Below are 22,071 nucleotides of genomic sequence, written 5' to 3' on the forward strand. Positions count from 1 at the left end.
TTTAAAACGCAAAAAAATGTTCTTTTATCGTAAACGACTATTAAAACTGTGTGCGATGCTACACACTCAGGCTTTACTATACAGCTACATTCTGACCTATAAAGAATAACAGACAATGTTCCCTGGTTATATTGTAGCTATGAGATGCGGGATCACACTGGCCCATCCTCCATAGCTGCGATGGAGCAGAATCCCTGTCATCCTGGGACTACAGCGCATCCGATCAGCAGTTGCAGTCTTCATCACGGAACTGTACGTGAGAGCTGCCTGACAGGATGGTGGGGAAGTCGCGTAGTGATGACGTCATCATGAAACCTGTCTATGCAGCGCGCACGGCCTCCTGTAGCCCACGTGACAGGCCTGTGACTGTGTGCGCGCTGCTCTGTGAGCCTGGCTGCCAGTGTGCGTGCGGCCCCGGGATGAGGAAGAGGAGAAGCGGCGAGCCGGCCTCACCATGATGCGCAGAGCGAGGCTCAGCGTCCGGCCCAATGTCAGGCCCGGCGGCCGAGCGGCGGGTGTAGCGGGGCAGGCGAGTGCGGCCACTGCTCGGGATGGAGGAGTCGCCCCCGCCTCAGATCCTGATCCAGGGAAGGAGAGCAAGACAGCGGCCCCCGGAGAGAGTGGAGCAGCCGAGCATGGGGAGCCGGGCGTACCGCAGGAGGAGACGCAGCAGGCGGAACTGTGAGTGTGACTTGTGTCCTGCGGGGGTCGGATCACAGTGTGCCGGAGCTGTATCCTGAGCACAAGTCCCAGCTGCTGTGTGTGTGTGTGTGTGTGTGTGTGTGTATATATATATATATATATGGGTCGCCCTCCCAGGGCCGTGGGGTACTCTGTACCGGGCCGGTGTCAGCGGGATGTGTCACAGCAGCGGTGACCCGGTCCGTGGCCCTGGGCGCCCAAGTAATGGCGGAATGGAAATGGTGGAATATAGTTAATGGAATAGTTCGTGACGCCACCTGTGGTGTTCGGCAAGGGAGGTGTTAGGACGACGCTGCAGACAGATCCTCTGGGACAGATGGTGTGGTGCAGCAAGGATGTTATAGCCCTCCACAGGCAGGGCTGTAGTCCCAGGGCAGTGTAGATGGCGTGACACGTAGGTGTAGTGCCCGGCGCAGGGGATGTAGCAGTGCCAGGCTGGAGGATACCAGGGCATGTAGTTCCAAAGCTTTACTCAGTCTGTTGTGCCCGCTTCAGTGCCATGTCCTCCGGGTCAGGGACTCAGTCAACCTCCAGGCAAGATGGAATGCTCCCTTCCAACACTCCGCCAACTTATGTGCCTTTTCGGAATGTCTCCTCTATAGCGCCTCTAAGTGTGAAGATCTCCTAGTACTGAGTTACACTGGAGTTCCTCCTAACAGATGTTCCCAAGAACTCTACTTGTACGGCAGACAACTGTAGCCTGCTTCGGGTACTCCCTACTCCTGAGTCCCGGCTCTCTATCCGTGTTGCTGTTGTGCCCCCAAGTCTTAGATGGGAGTAGTGCATTTACAGCCCACTACTCCACCGGTGTCTGCTGCAGAACCATCAGTGTTCATACAACCTCGGGGACCGGGCCCCGGCCTTGCGCTAAGAACCTATAGGCAGGGTTCTCTCCTAACCCACGTCCTCTCTGTTCTCTTTTCTCCTTCGTTCCGTACTTGTCTTTCTTTCTTATGGAAGCTTAGGTTTCAAGTCTGTCTTTCTCCTTCTTTCCTTTCCCGTGCCAGCAGACCCAGGTCACTGAGGCAGCTGCAGCACTCCTTCCTCTATCCCTCTTCCAGGGATCCCCACTCCTCTCCGAGTGGCTTCCTTACTCACTGACCTCCTGTCAGACTGACCTGTTATCCTCAACCTTCCTTCTCTAATATGTGTTCTCAACTCCACCCACCTCCCAGCACGTTTAGTGTTCCAAGCAGGGAACCACCAAAGGTGCTCTGCTACTCTCTAAGCAAGGAGCCGCAATGTGGTTTTGCTGAACTACTCTATTGTGTGGGGTGCGAGTGTTGGAGTGTGGTCAGGAGTTCCCAACTTACCTGGATGGTGGGGCACCACACCTTAGGAGAAGGTGCAGTACCTCTGTGGCGACTGAGCCTCAGGGGCGCCACACACACATACACATATATATATATATATTTATTATATGGGGGCGGACTGCCATTGATGTCATGGGTCACTTCCTCCTATACAGCGGGTGGAATTGTGCACCATCAGGCGCTATTGGGCTGCGAGGGGACCTCGCGCTGTCGTTGCCCGGGAGGGGGACCTCGCGCTGTCGTTGCCCGGGAGGGGGACCTCGCGCTGTCGTTGCCCGGGAGGGGGACCTCGCACTGTCGTTGCCCGGGAGGGGGACCTCGCGCTGTCGTTGCCCGGGAGGGGGACCTCGCGCTGTCGTTGCCCGGGAGGGGGACCTCGCGCTGTGTCCGCCTGTATGTGTGTGTGACACATTGAGAGCCATATGATGCACACAGTTGGCTTTAGCAATGTTTCTTAAGGTACTGTCACACTTAGCGATGTACCAGCGATCCCGACCAGCGATATGACGCGGTCAGGATCGCTGGTACATCGCTAAGTGGTCGCTAGTGAGCTGCCACATAGGCAGATCTCACTAGCGACATCGCTGGGGACGGGGATCACTACTTACCTGTCACACCAGGCGATCCTGCGTCCTCCCGCCCGGCTCCACGCGTCGCTCGTCCTCACAGCAGGAAGCGCCACAGGAAGCTGACGACGAGAAACAGTCCTGGACGTTCTCGCGCGATCAGCGATAAGCAGCGGGGGAGCCGGTCGCTGGTAAGTATCAGACACAGAGATATCGCTAGCAATATCGCTATAACGTCACTAGTTATAGCGATATTGCTAGCGATATCTCTTAGTGTGACATGCCCTTAAGAAAACTAGACTTAGTACTTGGTGGCAAAACTCTTGTTGTCAAGCACAGCAGTCACAAGTTTTTTGTAGTTGATAAGGTTTGCACACGTCAGGTGGAATTTTGGTCCACTCCTCTTTGCAGATCATCTCCAAATCATTAAGATTTTAAGGCTGTCGCTTAGCAACTCGGAGCTCAACTCCATAAGTTTTCAATGGGGTTAAGGTCTGGAGACTAACTAGGCCACTCCATGACCTTAATGTGCTTCTTTTTGAGCCACTCCTTCGTTGCCTTGGCTGTACGTTTTGGGTCATTGTCTTGCTGGAAGACCCAGCCACTACCCATTTTTAATGTCCTTGTGGAGGGAAGGAGGTTGTTACTCAGGATTTTACAGTACATGGCTCCATCCATTCTCCCATTGATTCAGTGAATTAGTCCTGTGCCCTTAGCAGAGAAACACCCCCAAAACATAATGTTTCCACCTCCATGCTTGACAGTGGGGACGGTGCTCTTTGGATCATAGGCAGCATTTCTCTTCCTCCAAACACGGCGAGTTGAGTTAATGCCAAAGACCTCAATTTTGTCTCATCTGACCATAGCACCTTCTCCCAATCACTCACAGAATCATTGAGGTGTTCATTGGCAAACTTCAGACTGGCCTGCACATGTCTTCTTGAGCAGGGGGACCTTGCGGGCACTGCAGGATTTCAAACCTTTAGGCTGTGTGCACACGCTGCGGATTAGGTGCGGATTCATCCGCGCAGATTTTGTAAAATCCGCAGGTGAAACCGCAGGTCAAAAGACCTGCGGTTTTACCTGCGGATTGGTCTGCGGTTTTGCCCTGCGGTTTTTCATCTCTTCAATGGAGGAGATGGCAAACCGCAGGGAAATCCGCAGAAAGAATTGACATGTCAATTCTTTCTGCGGATTGAAAAACGCAGATAATCCGCGCGGAAAATTCCACACCGTCTGCATTGCGGTTTTTGATTCCCATAGGGAATCATGCTACTGTACACCGCAGCAAAAACTGCTGCGGGTCCGCAGCGGCCAAAACCGCTGCGGAACCGCAGCAAAATCCGCAGCGTGTGCACACAGCCTTACAGCGTAATGTGTTACCAATGCTTTTCTTGGTGACTGTGGTCTCTATTCTGCCTCCATGGCCAAGCTGCAAGTGTTTGGCACGTAGACTGTCATCCCATGGCGTCTGTTTACCATTACTCACATTTAGTGATGTCCGCAGATCACTTGACTGGAAAAGAGCACGTTTGAAGGGTCCATTAGGTTTATTCTCAGCTGAAACCTTGCATAATGCACAGTTACTTTCCCTATACAGAGCTGTATAAAACGTGTGTCTCCAAGCTGGAGATAGACTCAAAGATGGAGAAGAAGAGAGGGGTTACAGAAATGAGTCACATGCGAGGGGGGAGGAGACAACCTCTAAAAAGGGACAGATCTATACACAGCCATGAAAAACAATATAATTAAATGCAGTACTGTCTGTATGATTCTAAATCATGGGACTTGACAGTCTCTGTCTGAAATCTTCATGATGATCCAACTTGACACAAAGTCTTACGATAATAATGTTTATTTTTATATAGCGCTAACATATTCCGCAGCGCTTTACAGTTTGCACACATTATCATCACTGCCCCCGCTGGGGCTCACAATCTAAATTCCCTATCAGTATGTCTTTGGAATGTGGGAGGAAACCCACGCAAACACAGTGAGAACATACAATCTCCTTGCAGATGTTGTCCTTGGTGGGATTCGAACCCAGGACTCCAGCGCTGCAAGGCTGCAGTGCTAACCACTGAGCCACCGTGCTGCCCACGATGATGTTCAACGACGTTATAGAAACCTGGAAGACAAGAAAGAAAGCATAACATGCGAAAATAAACTGTAACAGTTGAAAGTCTAATTCTAGGTTGCTGACGTGAAGTCCTCAACGGTTGGATAGGCCAAGTCCATAGGAGAACCTATCTTCAGATTGGGGAAACCGCAAAAGCCAAACACTTCCACCAACCCAAACAATCCAAAGATGAAAGTTCAAGTTTCTTTTTTTTTTTTTTTTTTATACAGCTAAGGGTGTATAACGGTACGCTCCCCATCGTGAGCTGTATCCAGTAGAAATATCTATCATGTGATGTCCTCCTTTGGTAGAAGCAGTACAAGTTCGGTGACTGGGCGAAGGAAAACTCGTGCTGAACCACCTTTACACGTGTGCCAGCCATGGCACTCTGATGATTTGTTGCTGCTAAAACAATGGGCGATGTGAAGAAGACAAGTTACGGCCCGCATGACGGATGACCAGCTTGAAAAGCGTTCAAAACAATTAGACCTTAGCTTCGGTTTTGGTATCACAGAAGTGTAGTGAGTAGAGATGGTTGGTCTGATTTCCTTGTCAGATTCTGGTTTTACCAGCTGAGAAGAAAATGTTCTGATTCATTCTGCCCTATTGCTGACATAGACGTAAAGTTGTTTTGTTTGGTTGTATATGTAACCAAGCACCACTCTACTGTCTGTGTAGAATATAAATGAGTCAATAGCAGTGTCCAATTCATCCGTTATAACTTCTGCAGTTTCTACTGCCAGTATGGCAGCGCAAAGTTCAAGCCTTGGTATGGAATGTGCGGGTTTCGGAGTTAGTTTTGCCTTACCCAGGATGAACCCACAATGTACCCTCTTGCTGGATTCTGATGCTTTCAGATAGGCCACTGCAGCTCTAGCCTCTGTAGATGCATCAGAAAATATGTAGACCTCTTTTCGGACGGCATTTGAAAGGGACGTTAAGGGATAACAACGTGGGACTTGAAGATGTTCTAAGATCTTTAAAGGGAATCTGTCACCCCTTTTTTGAGATATCACATAATGATATCATTCAATTGTGTGTCACATAAGGATTCCCTTAGTACTTTTGCTTCCCCCTGACCCCGCACCTTTCATGCATAAATACCTTTTTTATATCGGTTCAGATGTATGTAAACTGCCACGGTCCGGTCCGCTGGGCGGGGCTTATTCAACTGCTCCCCCCCCCCCCCCGTCTTGCAATTCACAAGAAGAAATGCGTAGAGCAAGACAGGGAGGGGGGGAGCAGTTGAATAAGCCCCGCCCAGCGGACCGGACAGCGGCAGTTTATATACATCTGAACCGATATAAAAAAGGTATTTATGCATGAAAGGTGCGGGGTCAGGGGGAAGCAAAAGTACTAAGGGAATCCTTATGTGACACACAATTGAATGATATCATTATATGATATCTCAAAAAGGGGTGACAGATTCCCTTTAAAGATTTCTTCCATGTTTCCCACCCTTGTTGTTTCTGGGATGGTAGCGGAGTGTCCCAATCTGTGTTCTCAGCGGTTAACTGTCTCAACAGTAACTTGCCTTGTACAGTCATGGCCAAAAGTTTTGAGAATGACAGAAATATTATATTTTCACATGATCTGCTGGCCTCTGGTTTTTATGTGTGTTTTTCAGATGTTTATATCACATACAGAAATATAATTGCAATCATATTATGAGTAGCAAAAGGTTATATTGACAGTTAGAATGAGTTAATGCAGCAAGTCAATATTTGCAGTGTTGACCCTTCTTCTTCAGGACCTCTGCAATTCTCCCTGGCATTCTCTCAATCAACTTCTGGATCAAATCCTGACTGATAGCAGTCCATTCTTGCAAAATCAAATGCTTTTATTTTGTCTGAATTTGAAAGTTTTTGTTTGTCCACCCGTCTCTTGATGATTGACCACAAGTTCTCAATGGGATTAAGATCTGGGGAGTTTCCAGGCCATGGTCCCAAAATCTCTGTTTTGTTCCCTGAGCCATTTATTTATCACCTTTGCTTTATGGCAAGGTGCTCCATCATGTTGAAAAAGGCATTGTTGATCGCCAAACTGCTCTTGGACGGTTGGGAGAAGTTGCTCTTGGAGGACATTCTGGTACCATTCTTTATTCATGGCTGTGTTTTTAGGCAAGACTGAGAGAGAGCCCATTCCCTTGGCTGAGAAGCAACACCACACATGAATGGTTTCAGGATGCTTGACAGTTGGCATGAGACAAGACTGGTGGTAGCGCTCACCTGGTCTTCTCCGAATAAGCCGTTTTCCAGATGTCCCAAACAATCGAAAAGGGGATTCATCAGAGAAAATGACTTTACCCCAGTCCTCAGCAGTCCACTCCCTGTACCTCTTGCAGAATATCAGTCTGTCCATGATGTTTTTCCTGGAGAGAAGTGGCTTCTTTGCTGCCCTCCTTGAGACCAGGCCTTGCTCCAAGAGTCTCCGCCTCACAGCGCACAGTGTCCAGTGGTGTCATTCTTACTTAATCATGACAGATTGATCTCCAGCCCTGTCCTCATTAACACCCACACCTGTGTTAATGGAGCAATCACTGAAACGATGTTAGCTGGTCCTTTTAAGGCAGGGCTGCAATGATGTTGAAATGTGTTTTGGGGGATAAAGTTCATTTTCTAGGCAAATATTGACCTTGCAAGTAATTGCTGTTAAGCTGATCACTCTTTATAACATTCTGGAGTATATGCAAATTGCCATTAGAAAAAAATGAAGCAGTAGACTTTGTAAAAATTAATATTTGTGTCATTCTCAAAACTTTTGGCCATGACTGTATAGTGATGGGTCCTATAAATCCAAGGGGATAGTAAATGCTGTAGGCCACGAATAAAACTCCTCTGGTGAAAGGCTTATCGCAGGCCGATACCTGGAATGTGAATGTGTCCTGTTTAATGTCCCACAAGACTGCATTGCATGGGAAAAACATCGAAATCAAGATCATTCAGGCTTGTTGCATGGTATTCGGATGGGAATGCTTTCATTACCTCCTGATTGTTGGAGATAATCTTGTGCAGTCTGAGGTTTGCTGCAGACAGCATTTCCTGTGTTCTGTACAGCAGATCAATTTCTTCTTTACTTCTAGGCAAAGACTTAAGTCTGTCATTAACGTAGAAGTTCCTTTCCACAAATAGACGGGCATCCGATCCATACTCTCTCTCACCTTGTTGGATTGTCCGTCTCAGTCCATAGATTTCCACAGCAGGTGAGGGGCTGTTGCCGAAGACATGTACCTTCGTCCGATAATCTATCACCTCATTGTGGATGTCATTGTCCTTGTGCCATAGGAGGATCCTGAGGTAGTTTCTACTGTCTTCCCTCATGATGAAACGGTGAAACATTTGTTGGATATCGGCCATTACTGCAACGGGTTCTTGTCCGAAGCGAACTAGTACTCCTATGAGACTACTGTTCAGGTTGGGCCTGGTGAGGAGCAGGTTATTGAGAGAGATACCTTCATACTGAGCACTGCAGTCAACCACCACTGTGATTTGATTGGGTTTGCGAGGATGGTAGACCCCAAAGGATGGAAGATACCAGCATTTTTCTCCTTCCTTTAGTTGTGGAGCAGGCTCCGCATGATCTCTATCAAAGATATTCTGCATGAAGTCGATGAAATGTTTCTCTATCACCCATGACAGCACCACGGAGAGAGGGGATCCGCCCATCCTGGACAGATCCCCTCTCTCCGTGGTGCTGTCATGGGTTCCGAGAAACACCGTTATCGGTGAGTAACTAAGCTATTTTCTATCTCTGGTTTCTTCTTTAAAGTGCGTTCCAAAAGATGCAAGTCTTGCAGTTGCTTGCTGCAGATTGTTTGGCAACCTTGTCCTTTGAGAACGAAAGGGTAAGGGTGCTGTCCAGTTGATGAGTCATCCTGGGTGGATTCCTTGCCCATGACCTTAATGAATTCTTTGTCCTGTCTTCCTGGAGCCAACTTATCTTCATTTGTAGATTCAACCACCGTTGACCTGAGGTTGTCGTTGCGGGACAAGAACATGTTCATGTTGTCATGGGTTTCTTGCTGCCGCTTACAGTCAGTCAGCGTTTCTTTTGCCCAGTAGTGATGTGGGCTTGGTTGACAGTATGTACTGCGACCATTTGCCAAGACATGTCTTACATGAGTAAATCTTGTAGGCCTCTTCATCTAATCTATACCGACGTTGCAGACGTACCTTATGCAGTCGGAGAATGTCTCTACCGAGCAGGATCAGGATATCTGCACTGTTGTCGAGAGCTGGTATCTTGTTGGCTACTGTCATTAGATAAGGGTGGTGAAGAGCAGCCTCTGGCATTGGAATCTCCTCTCTATTGGATGGTATCTGGGTGCGCTCGACGAGTATGGGCAGAGGTAGCTCTACGTTGTTCTCAAGTGAAGATACTATAGGTCCATTGGCTCTTCTCCCAGAGACCTCTGTAACACCACTGCAAGTACCCAAGGTGTAGGGGTAAGCATTTCCCTTTAAATCAAACAAATCAAAGAGCTCTGACCTTGCAAGTGATCGGTTGCTTTGATCGTCCAAGATGACGTACACCCTTGTGCTCTTTTCGGGCTGAGCCTTAGGATATACATTGACCAGGCATATCTTTGCGCATGACTTGTCCCAGAGGTCTTCTCCGTAAACTTCTGTGCATGAAGATGATACCTTGGTAGGACTTGCTTGTTCTGTTTCCTCCCCGCCATAGCTTGTGGTGGGTACGGAAGGTGAGCTGAGCAGAGCTAGGTTTGGATGGAGTGCTTGCACGTGGTCCTCACTGTCACAATCCAAACACTTAATAAGAATTTTACAGTCCTTAGCAAATTGTTCAGTAGAAGCAACAACATCTGTAACATACACCAAATGTCTTTAGAAGTTCCTTGCGCTCCTGGAACGGCTTCTTTTTGAAGCCAATGCACTTCTTTAGGGGACGTGGCTTCTTATGAATGGGACACATACGATTAGGATCTAGGACCTTGTCCCCTGTGTTGCTCTTGTCTGGAGCTGATGTAGGTGTGGCAAGGATATCGGTCTTTTTCGCTGACACTGGGCCTCCTTGGCTTTTCAGGTTAGTATGTGGGCCCTCATACTCAGGAGGGGTTGGACCGGGTCCGCTGGGTTCTACATAGGAAAAGCTTGAGTCGGTCTTACGCTCTGCAATATCCTTGGTAAAATCACAGAAGAAGGAAAATGGAGGAAAAGAGGCTTGATTGGCGCTTTTGTATTTTGACCCAGTAGTGGTCCACTTCTCTTGTATATTGTATGGCAGCTTAGAAACTATTGGTTTAACGCCCAGAACGGTATTCAGGTAGCTGAAACCAGGGAGCTGCGTGTCTGCCTTGGCTAACTGGAGCTCTAGGAGCAGGTCTCTGAGCTCTAGGAATTTTAAACTGTCCTTGCCGGATATTTTGGGGAAATCGTGTAGACGCTTAAACAGTGCATTCTCTATGGCTTCAGGACTGCCAAAGCTATGTTTATTGTCTTTCCCATGCAGCCATAAGACCAGCTGCTGGATTGATGATGTGGACGGATCTGAGCCTCTTGACCCGATTTGTGGACTGAGGTCCGAGCCACCTGATTAGCAGATCCAGCTCTTCAGCAGCAGTGATGCCAAGGTCACTAATTCCGGCTTTAAAGGCATGTTTCCAACCTCTGTAATTCTCAGGCTGGTCGTCAAACCTTGTGAGACCGGTGTTGGTGAGTTCTCAGCGTATCATGTACCTCGCAAAATCGGACATGTCTGTTCGTTCTGACTTTGGAGAAACATTTGCTGGCTGAGTGAAGCTGTTAGCATGGGTCGTAGCATCTTGGTTCAAGAACATGGGAAGATACGGAGAGGCGTAAGCGTTTAGACCAGCAACCAGTTTGTTGCATATGATCTCTGTTGTATGCGGGGCTGGAACCACACAGTTGTCAGGAGCGTAGTGCCTTGTCGGGATGTTAGGTTGCATGTAGATGTTGGTGTCTAGCATTTGCTGAGGTGTAGGGTCAGGCCGTGAATTGACGCATGAAGGAGGTTCGGGTTTGAATGTTTGTGGTACATTGGACTGACCTTGAAAGCTGGGAGCTGCAGTCAAATCAACGTCCTGATGCTCTAGAGAGAGGTCAGTGCTGACTGGAATGTTGCTGGTGGTCAGGGGTTCGTTGGTTTGGCTTGGCACGTAATTTCTTGTGCGCTTAAGTGGGTCTACCGTGTCGAGTTCGTACAAATTGAGGCTGCCTCCTTGGCTCCCACCTAGAGCCTGCTCGAAGACCTTTAGCTTTGCCACGGCTGCTGCATGTTCGTATTCCTTCTGCAGAGCTCCTATTTCCGCCTTCTCGCGTGCAGATTCAGCTTCAATCTCTGCTTTCTAGCGTGCAGATTCTGTTTCCATCTCTGCTTCCTTGCGTGCAGATTCTGTTTCCATCTCTGCTTCCTTGCGTGCAGGTTCCGTTTCCATCTCTGCTTCCTTGCGTGCAGGTTCCGTTTCCATCTCTGCTTTCTTGCGTGCAGGTTCCGTTTCCATCTCTGCTTTCTTGCGTGCAGGTTCCGTTTCCATCTCTGCTTTTTTGCGTGCAGGTTCCGTTTCCATCTCTGCTTTCTTGCGTGCAGGTTCTGTTTCCATCTCTGCTTTCTTGCGTGCAGGTTCCGTTTCCATCTCTGCTTTCTTGCGTGCAGGTTCCGTTTCCATCTCTGCTTTCTTGCGTGCAGGTTCCGTTTCCATCTCTGCTTTCTTGCGTGCAGGTTCCGTTTCCATCTCTGCTTTCTTGCGTGCAGGTTCCGTTTCCATCTCTGCTTTCTTGCGTGCAGGTTCCGTTTCCATCTCTGCTTTCTTGCGTGCAGGTTCCGTTTCCATCTCTGCTTTCTTGCGTGCAGGTTCCGTTTCCATCTCTGCTTTCTTGCGTGCAGGTTCCGTTTCCATCTCTGCTTTCTTGCGTGCAGGTTCCGTTTCCATCTCTGCTTTCTTGCGTGCAGGTTCCGTTTCCATCTCTGCTTTCTTTTGGGTGAAAATGGCTTGCCCTTTTCATAGATTCTGCATCGGCATGCGCTCTTATGAACTGCTCGCTGAGGGTTGAGTACCTTGATGAGCTTGACTTGAGTGCTTTGAGCTCCTAGCGGACCTGGACCTGGATCTGTGCAATGTCACTTCTGACATTTGTGGGATTTTTGCTTCTGACTTGTTCACAATGTCACGCACAGTGCTATCTCGTTCGGCATTGAGCTGTTGGAAGTCCTGGCATTCCTTTAGTGACTGGCGTATTTAATTTCAGTAGAGTAGAGATGTATTTTTTGCAAGTGTCTTTGTAAGACTGACATGCAGAGTACAATTGTTCAAGGGCTCCCTCTGGTGGTAACTCGTGAAAGGCATACTGGGAGATGCTGTTAATGTGATTCTGCAGTCTTTGCCATAAGATGGATATATTACAAGAAAGTTCATGTTTAATGATTTCAAGGTTCTCTATAGCTTTCCTTGACGGCTTAGCAGAGCGCTTGGATCTGTCGGTGGCTGAGTACTCTTGTAAAGATATTGCAGACTTTCCTTCAGCCATTGTAAAGGGGGCTTTACACAGCGATGTCGCTAGCGCGCCACCGATTTTGTGACGCAGCAGCGATATCGCTAGCAATCTCGCTACATGTGACACTCACCTCCGACCGGCTCCCCTGCTGGCTATCGCTGATCGCGCGAGATCGGCCTGGTCCATTTCTCGTCGTCGGCTTCCTGCTGTTGCCGACGAGCGAGCCATGGATGCGGGCGGAAGACAGTCGTCATCATCGCCGCGTCTGACAGGTAAGTGACGACCGCTGCTGCATCGCTACATCGCTAGTGAAATCTGCCTGTTTGACAGCTCACTAGTGACCACTTAGCGATGCACCAGCGTTCCTGACCGGGTCATATCGTGGTCGGAATCTCTGGTGCATCGCTAAATGTAACGAGGGGGGGGGGGCTTTACTCACAGGCAGACGAGATCTGTGCAATATGAGCTGCTATAGTATTAGGGTGAAGGCTGGGGGAGGGGCTATGCTGCACACAAGCTGATGGTATCTATATGATGTAAGCAGATCTTCTGATGTCCTGACTTTACTGATGTAACTGCAGGAGTGTCTTTTTACTATTCTGTTTCCATGGCCAAACTGCAAGTGTTGGGCCGTAGACTGCTATCCCATGGCGTCTACCATTACTCACGTTTAGTGATTTCCACAGATGGCTTAACTCTACTGGAAAAGAGCACGATTAAAGGGTCCAGTAGAAAGTTTAGGCTTGGTTCACCCGTAGCGGAATTCCCGCGGAAGTTACCGCGAGAATTCCATTCTGCGGGAAAATCGTATTTTAAATTCCCGCGATTTTCCTGCGGAAAAACTAGCGATTTGCAAGCGTAATTAGCTAGCAGAATGCTAGCGTTTTCCAAGCAATCTGTAGCATCGCTTGGAGAACTGATTGACAGGTTGATCACACTCGTCAAACACAGTGTTTGACGAGTGTGACCAACTTTTTACTATTGAGGCTGCCTATACAGCATCAGTAGTAAAAAGATCTAATGTTAAAAATAATAAAAAATCGGGTTATAGACACCTTCCGATGTCCCTCGCAGCGTCCCCAGGCTTCTGCGATGCTCCGGCAGGTCCCGTTCCCATTGATGCCTTGCGGCAATGACCGCGAGACCGCTACAGTACCGCGAGACGCAACGTCAGCAAAGGTCATCGCAATGCATCACTGGGAACGGGAGCTGCCACGTGTATCGCTGAAGCCTGGGGACGCTGCGTAGAACATCGGAAGGTGAATATAACCCGATTTTTTTAATTTTAATTCTATTTTTTACAGGGATATGGTACCCACAGCCTGGAGGACAGTCTCCTCTCCTCCGGACCGTGGGTACCATCCGCAAATGTTCTGCTTACTTTTCGCATGGTGGGCTCAGCCACATGCGGAAAGTGCATTCCTATGTGGGTGGAATCGCTGTGATTCCTCAAAATGAGCATGCTGCGGATTTTTTCACAAGGCGATTCCGCCGCGGGAAATTCCGCAGCATTAGCACAGCATTGCGGAATCCCATAGGATTGCATGGGATGCTGCTTTTTTTTTTCGTTTTCGCGGCAAAATTGCGCGGTAAAAACCTCCGTGAAAAAACCACGACGTGTGAACGCAGCCTTATTCTCAGCTGAAACATTGCATAATGCACAGTTACAGTAGGTAAAAAGAGACTTTCCTTATACACAGAGCTGTATAAAACGTGTCTCCAAGATGGAGATGGAGAAGAAGGGAGGGGTTACAGAAATGAGTCACATGCGAGGGGGGAGGAGACAACCTCTAAAAAGGGACAGATCTATACACAGCCATGAAAAACAACAATATAATTAAATGCAGTACTGTCTGTATGATTCTAAATCATGGAACTTGACAGTCCCAGCTGCCATGAGATCATTAATAAGGTCCCCCCGTGTCGTTTTAGGCTGATCTCTCACCTTCCTCATGATCAAGGATATCCCACGAGGTGAGATTTTGGAAGGTGCCCCAGATCGATGTCGATTGACAGTCATTTTGTATTTCTTCGATTTTCTTACTATTGCACCAACAGTTGTCTACTTCTCACCCAGCGTCTTTCTTATGTTTTTTTTAGCCCATTCCATCTCTGTGTAGGTCTATGATCTTGTCCCTGACATCCTTATAACGCTCTTTGGTCTTGCCCATGTTGTAGAGGTTAGAGTCTGACTGAGTCTGTGGACAGAGTATTTTATAAAGGTGACTATGTAAGACAGCTGTCTATAATGCAGATAACGAGTTGATTAGGAGCGTCTAACTGGTCTGTAGGAGCCAGAACTCAATGGTTGACAGGGGATCAAATACTTATTTCTCACTGCAAAATGCAAATAAATTTATAGAATTTATATAATGTGATTTTCTGCATTTTATTTTTGATATTCTATCTCTCAATGTTAAAAATAACCTACCCTTAAAATTATAGACTGTTCAGTGGGCAAACTTGCAAAATCAGCAAGTGATCAAATAATTAATTCCCCCACTGTATCACTCCGAAAACCATGGCGAGTAGCTTCACATGCAATAATAATCACTGAACGGGACTAAACCCTGTGCAGACCTGCGGCAGGATCACGGCCGATTCTCCATGTGAACACTCCTCTACAATGCTGTATCTGACGGTCCCAATGTGAAGCCTTTGGCTTATGACAGGGTCAGACTTGCGAGAAACTCGTACGAGTCTCGCACGTCAATACCCGGCACTGCCGCCGGCACTCAGGACTGGAGCGTTCAGCTGCATAGAAATACATGTCGCTGCACGCTCCGGTCCCGAGTGTCGGCGGCAGTGCCGGGTATTGACGTGCGAGTTCTCGCAAGTCTGACTCTGGCTTTATTCAGCTGTTAGGAGATTCCAGCTCTGAGGCAAAAGTCCTCCACCGCCACCTAGTGCTAGTGTTCAGCACTGTGCAGTTTAGGCTAATCCTACACGTCGAGGCCTAGGATCGCCGTATACCCCTGCTACAGCGCAGCACAATGCAAGGTACCGCCACAAGCTAGTCACAAAACATCCAATATCATCACATTGTACAAGGCCACAGCGCAGTGGCAGGGTACAGCGCCATCTCTGACCAGGGCTGTGGAGTTGGAATCTGTGTCATGGAAATTGAGGAGTCGGAGGTTTGGCTTACCAACTCCACAGCCCTGTCTCTGACCACGCACCCACAGTGCTCCGCCACTTACTGTATATGGGGCACAACAGCAGAAGGTATAGGCAGGAGACGCAGAGCACTGATATACAGGTCCTTTACATCCCTGCTCATGTTATACTTAGGAGTCCAGGGCGCGGTCTTATACATTTCTATATACACATTTATACAGGAAAAGCGAAGAACCGCCCCCTGGACTCCTAGGTTTAACAAAGCATTGATGTAAATGAATACACAAGTTCTACTGACGTTTCCCACAACTCTTTATATCACGCTGCCGCTGATCAGACTGAATCTTCAAATAAATTCCTAGAGGGATATACAGTTAGGTCCATATATATTTGGACAGAGTCAACATTTTTCTATTTTTGGTTCTAGACATTACCACAATGAATTTTAAACAAAACAATTCAGATGCAGTTGAAGTTCAGACTTTCAGCTTTCCTTTGAGGGTATCCACATTCAAATTGGATGAAGGGTTTAGGAGTTTCAGCTCCTTAACATGTGCCACCCTGTTTTTAAAGGGACTAAAAGTAATTGGACAATTGACTCCAAGGCTATTTCATGGACAGGTGTGGGCAATCCCTTCGTTATGTCATTCTCAATTAAGCAGATAAAAGGCCTGGAGTTGATTTGAGGTGTGGTGCTTGCATTTGGAAGGTTTTGCTGTGAAGGAAACTTGCGGTCAAAGGAGCTCTCCATGCAGGTGAAACAAGCCATCCTTAAGCTGCAAAAGCAGAAAAAACCCATCCGAGAAATTGCTACATTAGGAGTGGCAAGATCTACAGTTTGGTACATCCTGAAAAAGAAAGAAAGCACTGGTGAACTCATCAATGCAAAAAGACCTGGGCGCCCACAGAAGACAACAGTGGTGGATGATCGCAGAATAATCTCCATGGTGAAGAGAAACCCCTTCACAACAGCCAACCAAGTGAACAACACTCTCTCCAGGAGGTAGGCGTATCAATATCCAAATCTACCATAAAGAGAAGACTGCATGAAAGGAAATAGTGTTCACTGCACGGTGCAAGCCACTCATAAGCATCAAGAATCAAAAGGCTAGACTGGACTTTGCTAAAAAAAAACATCTAAAAAAGCCAGCACAGTTCTGGAAGAACATTCTTTGGACCGATGAAACCAAGATCAACCTCTACCAGAATGATGGAAAGAGAAAAGTATGGCGAAGGCGTGGTACAGCTCATGATCCAAAGCATACCACATCATCTGTAAAACACTGCGGAGGCAGTGTGATGGCTTGGGCATGCATGGCTGCCAGTGGCACTGGGTCACTAGTGTTTATTGATGATGTGACACAGGACAGAAGCAGCCGAATGAATTCTGAGGTATCCAGAGCCATACTGTGTACTCAGATCCAGCCAAATGCAGCCAAACTGATTGGTCGTCGTTTCATACTACAGATGGACAATGACCCAAAACATAAAGCCAAAGCAAGCCAGGAGTTTATTAAAGCAAAGAAGTGGAATATTCTTGAATGGCCAAGTCAGTCACCTGATCTCAACCCAATGGAGCATGCATTTCACTTGTTAAAGACTAAACTTCAGACAGAAAGGCCCACAAACAAACAGCAACTGAAAACCACCACAGTGAAGGACTGGCAGAGCATCAAAAAGGAGGAAACACAGCGTCTGGTGATGTCCATGAGTTCAAGACTTCAGGCAGTCATTGCCAACAAAGGGTTTTCAACCAAGTACTAGAAACGAACATTTTATTTACCATTATTTAATCTGTCCAATTACTTTTGGTCCCTTTAACCCCTTTACTACTAAGGGTGGTTTGCACGTTAACTCCCGGGCCAATTTTTACCATTCTGACCACTGCCACTCAGGAACGCTTCAACGGATCTAGGCGATTCTGACCTTGTTTTCTCGTGACATATATTGTACTTCATGTTTAGTGGTAAAATTTCATTCATATAACTTGTGTTTATTTGTGAAAAAAAACGGAAATTTGGTGAAAATTTCGCAATTTTCCAACTTTGAATTTTTATGCTTGTAAATCACAGAGATATGGCATTCAAACTTAATAAGTAACATTTCCCACATGTTTACTTGACATCAGCATAATTTGGGAACCAAAATTTTTTTTTTGTTAGGAAGTTATAAGGGTTAAAAGTTGACCAGCAATTTCTCATTTTTACAACACCATTTTATTTGTAGGACCACATCACATTTGAAGTCACTTTGAGGGGTCTATATGATAGAAAATACCCAAAAGTGACACCATTCGAAAAACTGCACCCCTCAAGGTGCTCAAAACCAGAAGTTTATTAACCCTTCAGGTGCTTCACAGGAATTTTTTTGAATGTTTAAAAAAAAAATGAACATTTAACTCTTTTTCACAAAAAAATTACTTCAGGTTCAATTTTTTTATTTTACCAAGGGTAACAGGAGAAATTGGACTGGAAAAGTTATTGTGCAATTTGTCCTGAGTACGCCGATACCTGATATGTGGGGGGAACCACTGTTTGGGCGCATGGCAGAGCTCGGAAGGGAAGGAGCGCCGTTTGACTTTTTCACTGCAAAATTGGCTGGAATTCAGATCGGATGCCATGTCAAGTTTGGAGAGCTCCTGATGTGCCTAAACAGTGGAAACCCCCCCACAAGTGACCCCATTTTGGAAACTAGACCACCAAGGAACTTATCTAGATGTGTGGTGAGAACTTTGAACCCCCAAGGGCTTCACAGAAGTTTATAACGTACAGCCGTACAATTAAGAAATCATATTTTTTCCACAAAAATGATCTTTTCACCCCCAATTGTTGTTTTCCCAAGAGTAACAGGACCCCAAAAGTTACTGTGCAATTTGTCCTGAGTACGCTGATACCCCATGTGTGGGGGTAAACCACTATTTGGGCGCATGGCAGACCTCAGAAAGGGAAGCAGCGCCATTTGACTTTTTTGGCTGGAATTGAGATCGGACGCCATGTCGCATTTGGAAAGCCCCTGATGTGCCAAAACAGTGGAAATCCCCCAATTCTAACGCCAACCCTAGCCTAAGGCCTCTTTCACACATCAGTTTTTTGCCTTCAGGCGCGATCCGGCTTTTTTTTGTAAAACCGGATCCGGCAAAATGCAATGCCGGATCCAGTTTTTCTCCATTGACTTGCATTAGCGCCGGATCGTGCCGGATGGCATTGCGTTTCATCCGTTTTTTGCCAGATCCGGCAACTTGTCTCATTCCGGCGTCTGGAAAAAACGGCTACTGTAACGTTTTTTGTCTCCGGCGAAAAAGCCGGAAGCGCCGGATCCGGCGCTTCCAGCTTTTTGCTACAATGAAAGTCTATGGGCGCCGGAATGCGCCGGATCCAGAAATAGACGGATCCAGCCACCGGATCCGGTTTTTTTTAAGTCTGCGCATGCTCAGATCCAATTGGCCAGCCCCCAGGAACAGATATAACCTGCTAGACGGATCCAGCAAAAAAACGGATCCGTTTCTACAGTTCTCCAAAATTTATGCCGGATCCGTTTTTTCTAAAAATAGCCGGATCCTGCCTGACGGCAAAAAACTGATGTGTGAAAGTAGCCTAACCCTAGCCCTAATGGGAAAATGGAAATAAATACATTTTTTTAATTTTATTTTATTATTTTTCCCCTAAGGGGGTGATAACGGGGGGTTTGATTTTACTATTTATGGCGGGTTTTTATTTTTGCCAGCTGTCGCACGCTAAAAGACACTTTTTATTGTAAAAATAGTTTATGCATCACCACATTTTGAGAGCTATAATTTTTTCATTTTACTCTTCGCCACGACAGCACCCACTTGGAGAGAGGGATCCGCCCATAGGAACAGGAAACCTACAGAGATAAAAGAGGGCGGTCCGCCTCTCCTCCTCAGTTGGTTTCCTGTTCCGGTGGAAGACAGCAGGATTCCTCTACAGACATACCTGGGCCAAGGAACCGCCTGTGCAGTCTCTGTGGGAACGGCAGGGGTTCCGGTCCAGAAGCAGCGACGGGGGAGTGCTGTAATCCGGCTCGACTGAACAGCCGCAGCAGCGATAGCAGAAACAACGGGTCCGGGTGAGGCCGCCCGGGGTTCTCCTGCATATACACGCCACCGGGGTCCGGAGAAGGCCGTCCCGGTCCGTGTGGGAGCGCGGAACAGGAGGGAACAGATGCAGCCTCCGTTTTCCCATGGCTTCAGTCCCCAGAGGGAGGACGCACATGCAGCGCCGATACCTGAAATGGTAAGGGGGAACTTCCGGGTCACCGGAGAATCCCCAGCGGCAAGGTGCACGCGCGGTCTCAGGAGCATCGCGAGACCGCGCATAAGCATGCGAAGCGCTCCCCGCCCCCTCCCCACAGAAGCTGCAAAAGGAAAAAAAAAAAAAAGAGGGACAATATTCAGTGGCGCGGCTCGGCGGCTGTATACCAGGCCGAGCATGCGCAAGTTAGCTGCGCCTACCCTGAGGAGGTGCTCCCGGGGGGGGGGGAGGGAGTACCAGCAAAATAATGGTGGAGCAAAAAAAAAAAAAACCCTGCTGCGAAGGGTTTAGCAGGGAAGCATGTTTTGCAGGTGACACGGTGGCATCCAAGGACCACTCTGGCAGAGGTTCCTCGGACAGAAGCCACGCCAACAAGCCCCCATCTCAGCCTCCTGAGCCGGTACCTACAGCTTCTCTGGGTGAGTGGACGACTCTCTGCCTATAAAGCTGACAAATACCTCTCCCTTCCTCTCTCCCTCTTCTCCTCTTCGCTACATCTCCTCCCTCAGAAAAAAAAAAAAAAAAAAGGCTATGTAAAAAATGCATTAATGAGACTGCGAAACGGGCTTCAGCGTCAGCCACAGAAGTTACGGGCCTTAACCCAGTCTAGTAGTACACCTACACATACTAAGACTAAGAAACCGACTGTGGCCAGCTCAGACTCTGACGAGGCTGTGATCTCTGATAGCTCTAACATATCCACATCATCATCCTCCTCAGGTATGGAGGGGTGTTTGCGTTTCCCCTTAGAGAACATGGACAACTTAGTTAAGTCCGTGAGAAACACCATGGGATGCACAGACACAAGGGAGCTGCAAACAAATAATGTTTGCAGGACTAACTGATAGGAAGAGGAGAGCCTTCCCTGTTATACCAGTCATAAAAGCCTGGTTAAGAAAGAATGGCAGAAACAGGACCAGGAGAGGTTACCTCCCCTCGGCTTCAAGGAGAAGGTACCCCTTCAGTGACAAGGAGTTGGTAACGGGGTCTAAGGTCCCGAAAGTGGACGCTGTTGTCGCCTCTACCTCAAAACAATCAGGGCGTGCTAAAAGATCCACTCGACCATAAGGCCAATGCCGCACTGAAAAGGGCATGGGAGGCAGCTACCGGCACGTTTAAGCCGTCAATAGCCAGCACTTGCATGGGCCGTTCTATGCTGATCTGGATTGATCAACTAGACCAGCAAATAGACCAAAAAGGCCTCCAGAAACATTACGAGCCGCTGTTCCCATGATCCGTGGCGTGGCTGCGTTTATAGCGGATGCTTCTGCTGACTCATTACGTTTGGCATCCAGGACAGCAGGCTTACTTAATAACGCCAGGCATAGTCTATGGCTTAAAAACCGGAGAGGCGATACCCAATCCAAGGCAAAGCTCTGTGCCATTCCTTGTGAGGGAGGGCGTTTAGCAGATGGCCATTTGGCAGAGGAAGGCCAACGGAAAACCAGAATCGTTGGGCCATAAAGGAGGACAAGATCCTCCCGTAGAGACAGAAACTAAAGGGCTAGTCCCTACAGTAGGAGGAAGACTAAAATTTTTTTCCTCTGAGAATGGAGAAAAATCACAGCCAGTTCTTGGGTCCTAGACATTGTTAGAAATGGGCTAAAAATAGAGTTCCATCATACCCCACATAACTCGGTTATTATAGCAGCTCTCAACTCACCAATCCAACTGCAGGCCCTGGAAGTTGAGATTCTAAGCTTGTTGGACAAAGAAGTATTGGACCATGTGCCCAAAGGGCAGGAAGAGAGAGGGTTTTACTCCCCTCTTTTTCTGGTACCTAAGCCAGATGGCTCTTTCAGGACAATCATCAACCTGAAAAAGCTAAATACATTTGTCAAAAATCAACGATTTAAGATGGAGTATATTAAGTCTACAATTAAACTTCTCTTCCCCAATTGTATGATGGCGGATCTAGATCTAAAGGATGCTTATAATACTCTTCCCATCCACTACAGGTATCAGAAATACCTGAGTGGCGGTGTCCCTCGATGGCACCATACACCATCTCCAGTTCACAGCCATGCCATTCGGCCTCTCCATTGCACCACGGGTCTTTACAAAGGTGATGCTGGAAGTAAAGGCCTTCCTATGCCAGAAACACAGCTTGATAATACCCTATCTGGACGACTTCTTAATAATAGGGAACTCAACTCGACAATGTAATAGACGAGTTGCTGACGCAATATTAATCCCTACAGGCTCTAGGTTGGATAATAAACTTCAAGTAGTCCAGAGTCGAGCCACAATCCGTCCAGTCCTTCCTAGGTCTCCAACTAGGCCGCCGGCCATTCTAGACCGAGCGTGATTGCGTTCGTCGGGTGGCGGCCGCTAAGCGGCCTGGGCCCGAATGGGAGACCACCCGTGCTCACAGGTCCGAGGTCATGTGTTACAAAAATGTCTGCTACCACAGGTAAAGATTGCAATGATCAAAACAAAGATAACATTAGCAATGGACAAACCAGGCCTGTCCTTGAGGGAAGCAATGTCCCTCTTGGGGTCTCTTACCTC

The 22,071-nt window shown here is 47.7% G+C and overlaps 1 protein-coding gene across 1 annotated transcript in view; it reads left to right on the top strand.

The window, feature by feature from the left end:
- The first annotated feature begins 326 nt into the window (after window positions 1–326).
- BDP1 (BDP1 general transcription factor IIIB subunit) overlaps window positions 327–22,071 on the top strand; it is a 235,234-nt gene continuing 213,489 nt past the window's right edge. The window contains 1 exon segment of the mRNA XM_073584044.1: window positions 327–681. Coding sequence (XP_073440145.1) covers window positions 455–681 — 227 coding nt within the window. The 5' untranslated portion in view covers window positions 327–454.

This window comes from Dendrobates tinctorius, unplaced genomic scaffold (assembly GCF_039654945.1).
Source record: "Dendrobates tinctorius isolate UK_male_01 unplaced genomic scaffold, ASM3965494v1 ptg000083l, whole genome shotgun sequence".
NCBI classification, from domain to species: domain Eukaryota; kingdom Metazoa; phylum Chordata; class Amphibia; order Anura; family Dendrobatidae; genus Dendrobates; species Dendrobates tinctorius.